Source organism: Mirounga leonina, unplaced genomic scaffold (genome assembly GCF_011800145.1).
Source record: "Mirounga leonina isolate KUSES-001 unplaced genomic scaffold, KU_Mleo_1.0 Mir_507, whole genome shotgun sequence".
NCBI classification, from domain to species: domain Eukaryota; kingdom Metazoa; phylum Chordata; class Mammalia; order Carnivora; family Phocidae; genus Mirounga; species Mirounga leonina.
Genome location: NW_023270789.1, coordinates 4,855,119 through 4,872,707, shown reverse-complemented (window position 1 = coordinate 4,872,707; position 17,589 = coordinate 4,855,119). Strand labels below are relative to the sequence as shown.

The following is a 17,589-nucleotide window of genomic DNA, read 5'->3' as shown; positions in this document are numbered from 1 at the left end:
CTTTGTCAGTGAAGTTGCTGATAAATGAAAAAGGCTCTTAAAACAGATTGTTTTAGTCTAATTGAAAGACAACCTGTGGGGGTGCCTGGCTGGCTTAATTGGAAGAGCATGTGACTCTTAATCTCCAGGTGGTGAATTTGAGCCTAATATTGGGGTTAGAGATTACTTAATTAAAAAAAGACAACCTATGGCTTCCCAGATAAAATTCAAATGCTAAACCTCAATTTTTTCCCCTGCCTAATTGAGGTTTGGTTATTAGGGAGAAGGGAGAGAGAAGAGAAAGTTTCTAACATTGTGTGCCTATTGTATATTTGGTACTTATGGTCACTTTTGTATGGGTATATGATTGTTTCTATAGTATCTTATAGGACATCTAAAGCCTACTGTAGCCCTAATACCAGTATTTGATAGCTTGTGAGCTTTCTTAAGACTGCTGTTGCCTCCACTGACAAGTACACTTGAATTTTTGTTAATACTGTGACTGTTTAGTGACATAGTATAGTTTAAGGTAGTGTAGTGTGACATAATATAGAATTTATGCCATTTCTTTGAGGTGAGAGGGAGTGCATTTATTTTGGGCATGATTTCCTTCTATTTTAAGCAGTTTCAGTTGTGTGTCCGTTTTGGCCTCAAATACTGAATTATCAATTGTCATCTGAAGGAACCTAACATTAGGTAAGAGCTTTGTCAAAATATAGGTGAGAAACAAAGTTAAGGTAGAGTGACTTGATTATTGGATGACAGATTTGATATAAAGTTGCTCAGGACCAGCTCATTCACTGATCATGACTTTCTAAAAAGGATGTAGATTTTAAAGAGACTGGGTATTTCAAAACCATACGCCTGGCCTGTAATAGAAATTTGAGCAAGAATGGACACTTTGGTTTATTGACATTTTTGAGCAGGAAAAGAGTTTTGAGATAATTTAGATAATTTTGGAGGCATTTTTTTTTTTGAATGGAGCAGGACCTTAAATACCCGATTTCCACCATTAGATGTAATAATAGTCTCAATTTTCAAATTTTAGTAGTCAAACCTGAAGCATCTACAATTACATATTTTCAGAAATACCCTTAAAAAGCAACATTTGATTTTTGTTAGACTCCTAGCTGGGATTTGTTTAAGTAATTTGATGAATTAAACCTGTCAAGCCCTGTAGCATGCATATGATGGTGGTTGTTGTCAGAGAAGGCTTTCTAAAGATGAGGATGTCTGAAGGATGAATAGGAGTTAGCCAGGAGGAGAATTAGAGGTTGCTACTCTAGCATTTCATGACATGCTAAGGAGTTTTGATTTTTATGTTGAAGTGGAGGTGGAGGGATAGGGGTTGCAGAGGGGTGGGCTGAAGAAAGAAAGACTGAGTGGTTATAGATATGGCTCCCTTCAACAAGAACAGCTTTAAGTATAATTTAAAATCTTGTGTATCCAGTTAAGATTTCATTTTGAAAAAGGATTTTGGTTCTAGGGGAAAAAAAGTTTGAAAATTGCTGCAGATGGCCATTTGGAAGCCAGTGAAGAGTTTTAAGAATTCTAAAATTGAGACATTGTGAGAACATAGTAGACTTGAATAAATATTTTTTTGATTGGATGATTGCTTGTATATGGAGTATATGGCTGGTTTTATGTCAGGTTGTGCTGTTCAAAGGGTCTTTGTGGTTTAGGGAACATATTGCTAAAGGGACTTTTGTCCTCTACCCCTCACCATAAATTAACAGGAAAAGGCTGAAAATGTTTTTCAAATTGTAATTGAAGAATTAGATTTATGGTCACTTGTTTTGATTTTTACAAAACCAGTAACAAAAAAGTCCCTCTCTAGACCAGTGGTTCTTAAGTTTTAGCAAGCATCAGAATTAACTGCAGAGCTTGTTAAAACATATACTGTTGTCCTCTGCCCCCTTACCAGAATTTTCTGATTCAGTGGAGTAGGGCTTCAGAATTTGAGCTTTTAACAAGTGATGTGGATGTTGCTGGTTCAAGAATCATCTTTTGGGAACTACTGCTCTGTACTAGAGAACAGTCTTAGGCTTTGAAATCCAAACCAAACCACCCTTTCTCTGACTGGCTTATTTCACTTAACATTATACCCTCTAGATCCATCCATGTTGTTGCAAATGGCAAAATTTCATTCTTTTTTATGGCTGAATAATATTCCAGTGTGTGTGTGTGTGTGTGTACATATATGTATATATGTATATATTGTATTGCATTGACTCTGTAAATTGTTTTGGGTAGTGAGATATATATATATATATATATATATACACACACATACACACACACACCACATCTTCTTTATCCATTCATCCATCATCACACACTTGGGCTGCTTCCATAATTTGGTTATTGTATATAATGCTGCAATAGGAGTGCATATATCCCTTCAAATTAGTGTTTTCATATTCTTTGGGTAAACTGGGTCATAGGGTAGTTCTATTTTTAAATTTTTTGAGCAACTTCCATACTCTATTCTACAGTGGCTGCACCAATTTGCATTTCCATAGTGTAGGAGGATTCCTCTTTCTTCACATCCTTGCCAACACGTGTTGTTTCTTGTGTTTTTCATTTTATATGACCATATATGCATGGCTTTATTTTTGGGCTCTCTGTTCTGTTTTGTTGATTTATGTGTCTGTTTTTTTTTTAAGATTTTATTATTAGAAGAGTGAGTGAGTGAGTGGGGGGAGAAGCAGAGGGAGAGGGACAAGCTGACTCTGCACTGAACATGGGGCCTGATGCAGGGCTCAATCCCACAACCCTGAGGTCATGACCTGAGCCAAAATCAAGAGTCGGATGCTTTACCTACTGAGCCACACAGGCACTCCTATGTGTCTGTTTTTATGCTAATACCATACTGGTTTTTTTTAAGTTTTTATTTAAATTCCAGTTAGTTAACATACAGTATAATAATTAGCTTTAGGTATACAATATAATGATTCAACACTTCCATATAATACCTGGTGCTCATCACAACAACTGCACTCCTTAATCCCCATCACCTATTTAATCGAACCTCCCAGGGTGCCTGGGTGGCTCAGTTGGTTGAGACTCTGACTCTTGATTTCAGCTCAGGTCATGATCTTGTTTGGGGTTGTAGTATTGGCTGCGTTGGGCTCTGTGCTCCACAGGGAGTCTGCTTGGGACTTTTTTCTCCTTCTCCCTCTGCCCCTCTCCCCTTTCAAATAAATGAATAAATAAAATCTTAAAAAAAATAGAAAAAAACCTAACCTTCCATCCACCTCCCATACTATTTTGATTATTATAGTTTTGTCATGTAGTTTGAAATCAGGAAGTGTGATTCTTCCAGCTCTTTTCTTCTTTTTCAAGTTTGCTTTGGCTCTTTGGTAATTATATACAGATTTTAGGTTTGTTCTATTTCTGAAAAATGCAACTGGAAATTTGGTTGGGATTGCATTGACTCTGTAAATTGTTTTGGATAGTGTGATTGATATATATATATATATATATATGAAAAAATGTATATTTTTGGTCATTCAGATGACCAAATATGTATTTCTTACATATATTTGATCTTCATCTACTATTCCTGATTCATAGTTTCCAAAATCCTTGGAATATCCTAAGTGCTGAGAATGACAAAGGTATCTCTTGTTATGTTAATGAGGTGACTTTTGGATCCCACATAAAGATGGGGCTAGTTGCCAAGAGAACTAACCATGTGATCAGATGGTTGGAACTTTCACCACTGCCCCTCTCTTCTGGAGGGGAGATGGTCTGGAGGTTGAATCAGTCATCAGTGGCCAATGATTTAATCAGTCACAATTACGTAACTAAGCCTCCATAAAAACCCAAGAGGACAAGGTTAGGAAAGCTTCCAGCTTGGAGAAGAGATTTGGGGAGAGTGGTGAGCTCAGAGAGCATGGAAGCTCCACACCCTTTTCCCATGCCTTGCCCTGTGCATATCTTCTATCTGGCTGTTCCTGAGTTTATATCCTTTTATAATAAACTAGTAATCTAACAAGTATATTGTTTCTTTGAGTTCAGTGAGCTGCTCCAGCAAATTAATCAAACCCAAGGAACCTCAGATTATAGGCAGTCTGTCAGATTCAGGTAACAATCTGAACTTGTGACTGGTGTCTGAAAACTAAGGAGTGAGTCATGGGAACTTTTGATTTATAGCCAGTTGGACAGAAGTACAGGTGAAACCTGGGCTTGCGACTGGTATCTTAAGTGGGGCTAGGGGGACAGTGGTTGTGTAGGACTGAACACTTAACCTGTAGAATCTGAGGCTATCTCCAGGTAGATAGTGTCATAATTGAATTGAATTATGGGACACCCTGCTTGTGTCCCAAGAATTGCTTGTTGGTGTAGAGAATACCCCTCCCCACATTGAAATTGGTATCAGGACCCATTTAGGTAGTGTGGACATTTTAACAATATTCTTCTAATCCATGAGCATGGAATATCTTTCTATTTATTTGTGTCTTCAGTTTCTTTCATTAATGTCTTATAGTTTTTAGTATACAGGTCTTTCACCTCCTCGGTTAAATTTAATCCTAGGAATTTGATTCTTTTTGGTGCAATTGTAAATGGGGATGTTTTCTTAATTTCTCCTTCAGATGGTTCATTATTAGTGTACAGAAATGCAATTGATTTTTGTGTATTGATTTTCTTATCCTGCAAACTTTACTGAATTTGTTTTATTAGTTCTGGTAGTTTCTGGTGGAGTCTTTAGGGTTTTCTATATATAATATGTCATCTGCAAATAGTGAGAGTTTTACTTCTTCCTTTCCAATTTGGATACCTTTATTTATTTTCTTGCCTAATTGCTCTAAGCCTTCCAATACTATGTTTAATAAAAGTGGTGAGAGTGGGCATTCTTGTCTTGTTCTGATCTTAAAGGAAAAGCTTTCAGCTTTTTTACTTTTTACTGTTGAGTATGAGGTTAGCTGTGGACTTGTCATATGTGGCCTTTATTATGTTGAGGTACATTACCTTTATACACACTTTGTTGAGAGTTTTTATCATAAATGGATACTGAATTTTTAAAATTGCTTTATCTGCATCTGTTGAGATGATCAGAGGTCATCTGATGCATGTAATGAAAGCCTAGTCAGAAAATTAACTGTTTAATGTTTTGAGGGTAAGACAGAATATTGCTGGGGTAATTAGTAAATGAAAAGCCAAACCCTCCTTTCTTATTTTTTTTCCCCTTAGGCAAAATATGGAACTATTTACTGAAATGTTATTGTTAGCTACGTGGGTAGAAACTTGTTAATAACAGGAACTATCATTTTAAAGGGAGGAAGTTACTAAATCATCTTGGCTAATAGTACAGTCAACCCATTTTTTTTCACATAATCATTTATGAGTAATGTGATATATATATTAAAATATAAGAATTTCTTTAAGAATTGTAACAATGTTTCATAACTTTTACAAACAACTTTGCTTTGAGATCAGATTACACTTAGGGAGACTCTTTGCTTTCTTTCAGGAATAATGCTACAAGGCATTTATGTAATTTACTCAAGGAAACCTGTGCCAGATCTGCAGAAAAGACAAAGAAATGTAAATATATTTCTTGTTTTATGTGATTTTTATCAATTTATTATTATTGTAATGGTGGGGGTGGAGAAGGGAAGAAATTGTTTTTTCGCTTTTTGGAACCAATTTTGATTTGAACAAGTTATATGTGCCTCATTCATTTTCTTTGCATAAGTAGTAATTTGATTCTCAGTTTTTGAGCTTGGAAAGCTCAAAATTTTTTGAAAGATAATATATTTCAAAAGATACATACCTTGACATGACATTTGTAGTTCTTATTTCAGTTAAAATGTGATCTTGAGACTAACTTTCTCTTTCTGGAACAACTAGCAAATTGAATTGATATATAGCTATGTTCATAATAGAAAATACTGGTAGAGGGCTATGCCGAAGGCACAGTACTTAAGAATAGTACAGTGTTTCTTTTTTTTTTTTTTTTAAAGATTTTATTTATTTATTTGAGAGAGAGAAAGAGAGAGAGCACATGAGAGGGGGGAGGGTCGGAGGGAGAAGCAGACTCCCTGCTCAGCAGGGAGCCTGATGCGGGACTCGATCCCGGGTCTCCAGGATCATGACCTGAGCCGAAGGCAGTCGCTTAACCAACTGAGCCACCCAGGCGCCCTACAATGTTTATTTCTAATCTAAATAGAATTTTCAACTTTCTCCTAAAGAAAGAAACATGCTTTTAAAATATTTTACTAAGGTCATGGTATATATATATGAAAGTATTTTCATTTTATGCGTATTTTTATTTTACTTGTAAGAATTTTTTCATTTTGATGAAAAACCTAAAAATCTTATTTTCAAAAATAACAGTTTTATCTTTATCATTAATTTGACACTAGCTCTACTTTGTTTCTTCCAATAATCTATTAGGAAATACTGTCTATCTGCTTTTTCAGGATAGCCCTTATTTTTCTTAGCTAAAATTTTAATATCACACAGCTTACTGCTTATGAGCTTGGGCTTAAGAGTAGACAGCTTATGCTCAAATTCAAACTTTCAGTTGCTGTCTACTTTACCTTGAATAAGTTATATAATCTCTCTGACCCACTGTTTATTGATTAATGAAGTGCCTCTTAGTGTTTTGAGAATTAAATTAATAAATATAAATTGCTTAGAGCAGTGCAAAGTGCTCAGTGTTAGCTATTCTTCTTATTTCCAGTATGCACTATTGCTAGGGTTTTTTATTTTTGATCCCTGCATATTGGAACTATACTTTACATTTGGAACTATAAATACTTACCAAAATGTAGTGCACCACTACCAGCTCCTCCATTAAATCATCCTGTTTACTCAACTTTCAATATTAGCTTTTCCCATCTAGGTATAAAGAATGGTAAAAAGTATACAGATGGGGGTGGGAGGGATCGTGTATTGACTGCTTTGCAGAAAGCAAACTGGGCCTTGGAGACAAGGCTGCTAGTTTTTTTTTCTCTGTTTAGTTTATGCTCTCTAAATCAGATCAGATGGTGGGAGAGGTTTGAAGAATCTTAACAAAATTTTTAGGTGATCTCTTTTTTTCTTTTTTTTTAAAGATTTTATTTATTTATTTCACAGAGATAGCGAGAGCAGGAACACAAGCAAAGGGAGTGGGAGAGGGAGAAGCAGGCTTCCTGCTGAGCAGGGAGCCCGATGCGGGGCTCTATCCCAGGACCCTGGGATCATGACCTGAGCTGAAGGCAGATGCTTAATGACTGAGCCACCCAGGCGCCCCTAGGTGATCTCTTGAATGAACCAATGACCATATCTTGATGAAACATGTATATAGTTTTTCTTTTCTTAAGAAAGTCTTTAGGGGTGCCTGTGTGGCTTAGTCGGTTAAACATCTGACTCTTGATTTTGGCTCAGGTCATGATCTCAGGGTTGTGAGATCGAGCCCCGTGTTGGGCTTCGTGCTGGGTGTGGAGCCTGCTTAAGACTCTCTCTCTCCCTTACTGCCCCTCCTTTCTCTCAAAAAAAAAAAAAAAGAAGTCTTTGTATTTATTAACCTAAACTCCATCTAGATTCTTTCCTTAAGTCTTTCCTTTGCTATTGTGATTTTTCTGTCTTATTTATTCATTCATCAGTTTCTTTTTTTAAGAGAATTTTTTTTTTTTTTTTAAGATTTTATTTATTTATTTGAGACAGAGAGAATGAGAGAGAGAGAGCACATGAGAGGGGGAACGATCGGAGGGAGAAGCAGGCTCCCTGCCGAGCAGGGAGCCCGATGCGGGACTCGATCCAGGGACTCCAGGATCATGACCTGAGCCGAAAGCAGTCGCTTAACCAACTGAGCCACCCAGGCGCCCCTGGTTTTTTTTTTTTTTTTTTTTTTAAAGATTTATTTATTTATTGAGAGACCGGTGGGGGGTGGGGAGAGAAGTCCAGAGGGAGAGAATCCTCAAGCATACTCCTTGCTGAGCATGGAGCCCCACGTGGGGCTTGATCCTATGATCCATGAGATCACTACCTGAGGCTAAGTTTGCTTAACCGACTGAACCACCCAGGCACCCCTCATTCACCAGTTTATATTTTTATTCATTTATTTATTTTTAAAGATTTTATTTATTTGTCAGAGAGCACAAGCAGGGGGAGCGGCAGGCAGAGGGAGAAGCAGGCTCCCCTCTGAGCAAGGAGCCCAATGTGGGACTCGATCCCAGGACCCTGGGATCATGACCTGAGCCGAAGGCAGGCACTGAACCAACTGAGCCACTCAGGCATCCCACCAGTTTTTATTTTTATTTTTATTTCTTTCTTTTTTAAGATTTTATTAGAGAGCGTGCAAGCGTGAGCCAGGGAAGGGGCAGAGGGAGAGGGAGAAGCAGACTCCCCACTGAGCAGGGAGCCTGAGGTGGGGCTTGATCCCAGGACCCAGAGACCATGACCTGAGCTGAAGGCAGCCACTTAACCCACTGAGCCACCCAGGCGCCCCTCATTCACCAGTTCTTAAAGTGCCTGCTTTGTGTCATGAAATGTTCTGAGTGCTGAGGAAAACGGCAGTGAACAATTTCTGCTCTTAAGAAGTATGCATCCTAGTGGAGGGACACAGACAATAAATAAAAAAAATATATGGTGATGATAACTGCTTAAGGAGAGAGTATTTTGGGATAGGGAGATTGGGGAAGTATTTTAGTGACTAATAAGTGAGGGAGTGAGCCATGTAGCCATTTTGGGAAATAGTAAGTGCAAAGTCCTTTAGATGAAAGCCTGTTTAATCTTTCAAGTCAATGAGGCCACTCTGTTGCACCTTTGATATTTCTTGCCTTGTGTGTATTTTTTATCTTTTTTTTTTTTTTCGTGCGCCATTCAGGAAAATGTCTTTTAATCTGTCTTCCAGTACACGAATTCTCTATTTCTAGTCTCTTTCTCTCTCTCTCTCTCTCATTTTTCTAGTCTGTTTCTGAATTCATCAGTTGAGGTCTTATTTTTACTGCATTTTTCTGGTTCTGGAATATTGGCTATTTTTAAAAATATCTGTAGTGTCACTTTTTATTTATTTTTTATTTTATTTTTTTAAAGATTTAATTTATTTGAGAGAGTGAGAGAGAGCGAGGACGAGTAAGGAGGGGGAGCAGCAGAGGGAGAGGGAGAAGTAGACTCCCCGGTGAGCAGGGAGCTAATGTGGGACTCAATCCCAGGACCCTGGGATCATGACCTGAGCTGAAGGCAGACACTTAACCAACTGAGCCACCCAGGTGCCCCTGTAGTGTCACTTTTTAGACTTCCAGGTTTGTTGCTGAAATTCTTAAAAATTGACATATAGTTAACAATGTTATGTTAGTTTCAGGTGTATAACATAGTGATTTGATAGGTCTATATATAATGCTATGCTCACCACTAGTGGTCCTTGCTGAAATTCTTAAGTTCAGCTTTTTATCTCCATGAACATAGTAAACATTGTTTTATTAAGGTTTCAATAAAGTTTATTAAAGGGGTCTATTTCTGGTCTGTTCTGTGGATTCTAGGGGTTTGTGCACTTCATTATCTTTGATTATTTGCTTGAGACCTAGAATGATGTCACATTTTCCTAGTTCTTTGAATGTTGAACTGTTTTGGATTATATCTTGGAGATTTTGAAATTATTATGGTGTGAGATTCTGGGTCTTTTATTTTTTTTAAATTTTATTATGTTATGTTAGTCACCATACAATACATCTTTGGTTTTTGATGTGGTGATCCACGATCCATTGTTTTCGTATAACACCCAGTGCTCCATGCACTGCGTGCCCTCCTTAATACCCATCACCGGGCTAACCAATCCCCCCTGCTTCTAAAACCCTGTTTGTTTCTCAGAGTCCATAGTCTCTCATGGTTCATCTCTCCCTCCAATTCCTCCCCCATTTTTCCCTCCCTTCTCCTAGTGTCCTCCATGTTATTCCTTATGTTCCACAAATAAGTGAAACCATATGATAATTGACTTTCTCTGCTTGACTTCTTTCACTTAGCATAATCTCCTCCAGTCCCATCCATGTTGATGTAAAAGTTGGGTATTCATCTTTTCTGATGGCTGAGTAATATTCCATTGTATATATGGACCCCATCTTCTTAATCCATTCATCTATTGAAGGGCATCTCGGCTCTTTCCACAGTTTGGCTATTGCGGACATTGCTGCTATGAACATTGGGGTGCATATGGCCCTTCTTTTCACTACATCTGTGTCTTTGGGGTAAATACCCAGGAGTGCAATTGCTGGGTCATAGGGTAGCTCTATTTTTAATTTTTTGAGGCTCCTCCACACTGTTTTCCAAAGTGGCTGTACCAACTTGCATTCCCACCAATGGTGTAAGAGGGTTCCCCTTTCTCCACAACCTCTCCAACATTTGTTGTTTCTTTCCCTGTCCATTTTTGCCATTCTAATTGGTGTAAGGTGGTATCTCAGTGTGGTTTTGATTTGAATTTCCCTGATGGCTAATGATGATGAACGTTTTTTCATGTGTCTGTTAGCCATTTGTATGTTTTCTTCACAGAAGTGTCTTTTCATATCTTCTGCCCACTTTTTGACTTGATTATTTGTTTTTTGGGCGTTGAGTTTGAGAAGGTCTTTATAGATCTTGGATACCAGCCCTTTATCTGTAGTGTCATTTGCAAATATCTTCTCCCATTCTGTGGGTTGCCTCTTTGTTTTGTTGACTGTTTCCTTTGCTGTGCAGAAGCTTTTTATCTTGATGAAGTCCCAAAAGTTCATTTTTGCTTTTGTTTCACTAGCTTTTGGAGATGTATCTTGAAAGAAGTTGCTGTGGGCGATGTCAAAGAGGTTACTGCCTATGTTCTCTAGGATTTTGATGGATTCCTGTCTCACATTGAGGTCTTTCATCCACTTTGAGTTTATCTTTATGAATGGTGTTAGAGAATGGTCGAGTTTCATTCTTCTGCATGTGGCTGTCCAATTTTCCCAGCACCATTTATTGAAGACACTGTCTTTTTTCTATTGCATGTTTTCTACTGCTTTGTCAAAGATTATTTGACCATAGAGCTGAGGGTCCATATCTGGGTTCTCTATTCTGTTCCATTGGTCTATGTGTCTGTTTTTGTGCCAGTACCATGCTGTCTTGGTGATCACAGCTTTGTAATATAGCTTGAAATCGGGCAACGTGATGCCCCCAGCTTTGTTTTTCTTTTTCAACATTTCCTTGGTGATTCAGGGTCTTTTCTGATTCCATACAAATTTTAGGATTGTTTGTTCCAGCACTTTGAAAAATGTCATTGGAATTTTGATCGAGATGGCATTGAAGGTATAGATTGCTCTGGGTAGCATAGACATTTTAACAATGTTTATTCTTCTGATCCATGAGCATGGAATATCTTTCCATCTTTTTGTGTCTTCTTCAATTTCTTTCATGAGTGTTCTGTAGTTCCTAGAGTACAGATCCTTTACCTCTTTGGTTAGATTTATTCCGAGGTATCTTATGGTTTTTGGTGCTATTGTAAATGGAATCGTTTCTCTAATTTCTCTTTCTACAGTTGCGTTGTTAGTGTATAAGAAAGCAACTGATTTCTGTGCGTTGATTTTGTATCCTGCCACATTACTGAATTGCTGTATGAGTTCTAGTAATTTGGGGGTAGAGTCTTTTGGGTTTTCCACATAAAGTATCATGTCGTCTGTGAAAAGAGAGAGTTTAACTTCTTCTTTGCCAATTTGAATACCTTTTCTTTTTGTTGTCTGCTTGCTGTTGCCAGGACTTCTAGTACTATGTTGAACAATAGTGGCGAGAGTGGGCATCCTTGACGTGTTCCTGATCTTAAGGGAAAGGCTCTCAGCTTTTCCCCATTGAGGATGGTACTCGCTGTGGGTTTTTCATAGATGGATTTTATGAACTTGAGGAATGTTCCCTCTATCCCTATACTCTGAAGGGTTTTAATCAGGAAAGGATGTTGTATTTTGTCAAATGCTTTTTCTGCATCAATTGAGAGGACCATATGGTTCTTCTCCCTCCTCTTATTAATGTGTTCTATCACATTGATTGATTTGCGAATGTTGAACCACCCTTGCATCCCGGGGATAAATCCCACTTGGTCGTGGTGGATGATCCTTTTAATGTATTGTTGGATCCTATTAGCTAGGATTTTGTTGAGGATTTTGGAATCCATATTCATCAGATATATCGGTCTGAAATTCTCCTTTTTGATGGGGTCTTTGCCTGGTTTGGGGATTAGGGTAATGCTGGCCTCATAGAATGAGTTTGGAAGTTTTCCTTCTGTTTCTATTTTTTGAAACAGCTTCAGTAGAATAGGTATTATTTCTTCTTTGAATGTTTGGTAGAATTCCTCAGGGAATCCATCAGGCCCTGGACTCTTGTTTTTTGGGAGGTTTTGATCACTGCTTCAATCTCGTTACTTGGTTATTGGCCTATTCAGGTTGTCAGTTTCTTCCTGTTTCAGTCTTGGCAGCTTATAGGTTTCGAAGAAGGCCTCCATTTCATCCAGATTGCTCAGTTTATTGGCATATAGTTGTTGATAATAATTTCTAATAATTGTTTCTATTTCCTTGGTGTTAGTCGTGATCTCTCCCCTTTCATTCATAATTTTATTAATTTGGGTCCTTTCTCTTTTCTTTAGGATAAGTCTGGCCAGTGGTTTATCGATCTTATTAATTCTTTCAAAGAACCAACTTCTAGTTTTGTTGATCCGATCTACTGTGTTTCTGGTTTCTAATTCATTGATTTCTGCTCTAATTTTAATTATTTCTCTTCTGATGCGTGGCTTAGGTGTCGTTTGTTGCTTTTCCTCTAGTTCTTTAAGGTGTAGAGTTAGTTGGTGAATTCGGGATTTTTCTATTTTTTTGAGTGAGGCTTGATGGCTATGTATTTCCCCCTTAGGACCACCTTTGCAGTATCCCATAGGTTTTGGACCGATGTGTTTTCATTTTCACTGATTTCCATGAATTGTTTAAGTTCTTCTTTGATTTCTTGGTTGACCCAAACATTCTTGAGCAGAATGGTCTTTAGCTTCCAAGTGTTTGAATTTCTGCCAAATCTTTTCTTGTAATTGAGTTCCAGTTTTAGAGCATTGTGGTCTGAGAATATGCAGGGAATAATCTCAATCTTTTGGTATCGGTTGAGACCTGATTTGTGACCCAGTGTGTGGTCTATTCTGGAGAAAGTTCCATGTGCGCTCGAGAAGAATGAGTATTCTGTTGTTTTGGGTGGAATGTTCTGTAAATATCTCTGAGGTCCATCTGGTCCAATGTATCGTTGAAAGCTCTTGTTTCCTTGTTGATTTTCTGCTTAAATGATCTGTCCATTGCTGAGAGTGGAGTATTGAGGTCTCCTACAATTAACGTATTGTTATCAATATGACTCTTTATTTTGGTTAACAGTTGGCTTATATAGATGGCTGCTCCCATGTTGGGGGCATAGATATTTACAATTGTTAGATCTTCTTGTTGGATAGACCCTTTAAGAATGATATAGTGTCCTTCTGTGTCTCTTATTACAGACTTTAGTTTAAAATCTAATTTGTCTGATACAAGAATTGCTACCCCAGCTTTCTTTTGAGGTCTGCTGGCATGGAAGATGGATCTCCATCCCTTCACTTTCAGTCTGGATGTATCTTTAAGTTCAAAATGAGTCTCTTGTAGGCAGCATATGGATGGGTCCTGTCTTTTCATCCAGTCTGCAACCCTGTGCCATTTTATGGGAGCGTTTAGGCCATTCACGTTGAGGATGATTATTGAAAGATATGAATTAATTGTCATCATGTTGCCTGTGAAGACGTTGTTTTTATAGATTGTCCCTGTAAATTTCTGTTGTATATCACTCTTGGGGTCTTTCTCCTTTTATAGAACCCCCCCCTTAATATTTCTTGCAGGGCCGGCTTAGTGGTCACATATTCTTTCAGTTTCTGCCGGTCGTGGAAGCTCTGCATCACTCCATCCATTCTAAATGAAAGCCTTGCCGGATAAAGTATTCTTGGCTGCATGTTCTTCTCATTTAGTGCCCTGAATATGTCTTGCCAGGCCTTTCTGGCTTGCCAGGTCTCTGTGGATAGGTCTGACGTTATTCTGATGTTCCTCCCTCTGTACATAAGGAATCTCTTCCCCCTAACTGCCCTTAAGAGGGTTTCCTTGGTTCTAAGATTTGCATGTTTTACTATTACATGTCAGGGTGTTGGCCTGTTATCCTTGATCTTAGGAGGGGTCCTCTCTGCCTGTAGGACTCGAATGTTTGTTTCATTCCCCAAATTAGGGACATTCTCAGCTACGATTTGCTCAAATACATCTTCTAGTCCTCTCTCTCTCTCCACTCCCTCTGGGATTCCAATTATTCTGACACTGGAACGCTTCATGGTGTCACTTATTTCTCTGATTCTATTTTCAAGGATTCTGAGTTGTTTTTCCCTGGCCTCCTCTTTTCCCTTTTTATCTATTATATTGTCTTCCAGGTCGCTTATTCTCTCTTCTGTCTCAGTTACCCTAGCTGTTAGATTATCTAGATTGGATTGGATCTCATTGATAGCATTTTTAAGCTCTGCCAATTTAGCTTTCATTTCTGCCCTTAGAGATTCTATGTTGCCATTAATTGATTTCTCCATTCTAGCCATTGTCTTCGCAGTTGCTAGCCTGAATTCCATCTCCGACATCTTGGTTATATCTGCATCCATTTGTAAATCTGCAGCATAAGTCATAATCTCTGAGTCTTTTCTATTTTGGGGGCTCCTCCTCCTAGTCATTTTGTTGATGGGTGTTTGAGGGAATGTATAGAGTCCAAATTATGGACCAGAACCCAAGCAAGATGCACCTGTTTTCTTGGGACCTTAGGGTTGCTGGCCTCTCGTTTTCCCAGCCTGTCTTCTGGGGGAGGGGCCTGCCGCGCTGTTACTCAGGCAACCCTGTTTAGTTGGAGTTGCCCTGCCTGCCTGTGGCAGGGGATGGGCTCAGCGGGAATCAGTTTTTGGGGCTTTTGTTCTCTGGTGGCTTTCCCTGGCGGCTTTCCACGTCTCTTCCGTGAGTCAGAGCAGAAGAGACCATTTCCAACCCTCTGCCTCAGAGCAGAGAGACCGCAGTCTGTTCTTCAGTGAGCTCTCCAGGCCACACCGTCTCCATTTCTGTCCGTGCTGCTATAAACTGCAGCGTCCTGGGTTGTGCGCCCCTCTGCAGCACTCCCAGACCTGCCTCCAGCCGGGGCACGTATCTGCCCTTTGTGCTTCTAAAACCGCCAGCTGCTCCCAGTTCACGCGGGCACAACCCCGCTGCTCTGGGTTTCCATCCCCGGGGCTGCCCTAAAGTCCTTTCCCCGCCACTACCGGTCTGCGAGTCTGTGCCCCGTCCTCAGTGCGCAAGGCTGTCGCTCACCGGCGGGGTAGGATCCCCACGGCCAGGCACCCTCCCGCTGCCGTTTTTCCTCCAGTATCTGCCTGTGGAATCACGGCTCCCCGCTTCGTACCTCGAAACCAACCGTCTGTGATATTCTGTTTGTAGAGATCCAGATCTTCTTACATCTCAGGCTGGTTTCGTGGGTGCTCAGAGTGGTCTGGTAGATATCCAGCTCAATTCCAGGGACCAGTTGAAATAGGGTCCCCTACTCCTCTGCCATCTTTGCCCCCCTCCCGAGTTCCTGGGTCTTTTAAAATCCCCAGGAGAATGTTTGTTTGTTTGTTTGTTTATTTTTTTAGCAGACTGTCAACTCAGGTTCAGATCACAAATTCTGTCTTGCCTCTGGTCTGCTGGGTTCTAATATCAGTTCAGTTTTCAAAGTCTTTGCTCTGCTGCTGTGGCTCTGTTTCTTGTATGCTCCACTCAAGATTAGGTCTGGGATGTGAATAGTGATTTATGTTAGAGTTCAGTTTTCAAAGCCTTTGCTATATTTGTTTTGGATCTGTCTCGTACATGTATATTATCCTTTTTTTCCCATGGGACTTTTGCCAATTCAAGCACATAATTAGGTAATCCTCTTTTGGAGCTGTCTCTAAGATTGCCCCCTCATGCTCAGCCTTACCAGGGGCCCATTTCCCCTGTCCTTTTGCTAGAAATACAGAGTTTCTCTTGGGGTTTTTTCTGTCCTTGCTGCAGCTCCACTAGCGGGGCCGTTCAGGACAGGACTATGAGAGGAAAAAAAGGAAAAAAATCAGGATTTCCTTTTGCTGCTCATGTTTCCTGTTACAATTTTGCTGAGGCCTTATACTTTGGCTAAAGCTAGGAGGGGAGATAGGAAAAACACTAAACAGGAAACTTACCTTCACATGAGTCACTTCTTCAAGATTTTACTTTTTTCTTTTTAATCTACCTGCCTTTGCTTTCTTTTCAGAGTCCTGAAGTAGTTGCTTTATGTATTTCATTCAGTTTTTAGTTGTAAGCAGTGGGAGGGAAAGACTATAGTGGGGTTACTTCGTCTTGACTCGCACTGGAAATTGGCTTAGTGTTTTTGAATTATAATCCTCAGTCTGTTCTTGGCCTGATGATTCATCATTATCTTTTTAGATCTTTGATTCTTTTAAGAATTAAAAAAAAATTCCTCCAGATTTTTAATTGTCTGCAGCAGGATGGTTGGTCTGAATTACTTAGCCATTAGCAGAAAACAGAATCCTTGATGCTTTTCTAAAATATAGATCAAATCATGTCACTGTCTAATTCCTTCAATGGCTTTCCATAATTTTATGGATAGCATGGTATTTGCCACTGCTCTCCACCTTGCCAAGTGTTCCCCCACCTGCCTCATATACACAGGCTCATGGAGAACTACTTGTTACTCCCTAAACAGACTATGTTCCTGAGCTTTTGCATATATTTTTTTTATTGGCTGACTCTCTTTCATTCATCTTATTACCTCCTATTTGTCCCTCAAAATTCAGAATAAATATTACCACTCGGGAAGTATTCCCTAATTTTGCAGTCTGATTTAGATGCTCCTCTTTCACTTAGTACCCTTAGTATACGTTTACCATATATTTATGAATTCCTTCAACAAATATTTATGGAGTGCCTACTGCATGCTAGACATCTTACTGCAAGGTTATGGGCAAAGGATCATATCTTGATTCAGGATAGTCAACATTTTAGATAGTGTCTTTGAAGATAGTAGGCAATAAATTAATGAATTAAATAAATCTGTTCTTAGACGTACCTTTAAAAAATGCTATTTTTTTTGTGATTGTTTTTTTAAAAAAAAACCCTTTAAATGGTTGTTTATTGTACGCAATATAGAAGATTTTGAATTCTTTAGCCTGCCATTTGAAGTACTGCATAAAGTTTTTTTTGTAGCCTTTGTAACCTAAATTAGTTGGGAAGGACTTTAAAGCTTTTGTAGTCTACTTACATTTCCATTGACTTACTTTCCTTTGTAGCATGTCTAACCAAGTGGTAGTCTTTTTTATGTTTGAATATATTCACTGATGGAAACTCACTAACCTCAAGATTGTCATTTAAGGATGGCTCTTATTTTTATATTGAACTGAAATCTCTACATAGTTTCTTTTTATTGTAATTCTCCTTAGAGCATATGGAAAAAGTCTAAGCCATTTTTTATGTGCTACCTCTTTAGATCTTCAAAGCTGGTTTCTTATCCTTTTTGAATCTTGTCTTCTTTAGCCTAGACATTTCAAGATTCTTCAGTACTTTTGTTATTTTGGTCGATCTGTTGAACATCTTTGTTATGGAGTCCAGATCT

General features: G+C 38.8%; 1 protein-coding gene across 1 annotated transcript in view; it reads left to right on the top strand.

The window, feature by feature from the left end:
• SYCP1 (synaptonemal complex protein 1) overlaps positions 1-17,589 on the top strand; it is a 141,975-nt gene that overhangs the window by 6,461 nt on the left and 117,925 nt on the right. The window contains exon 8 of the mRNA XM_034990227.1: positions 5,456-5,529. Coding sequence (XP_034846118.1) covers positions 5,456-5,529 — 74 coding nt within the window. The remainder of the gene's footprint in view (positions 1-5,455; positions 5,530-17,589) is intronic.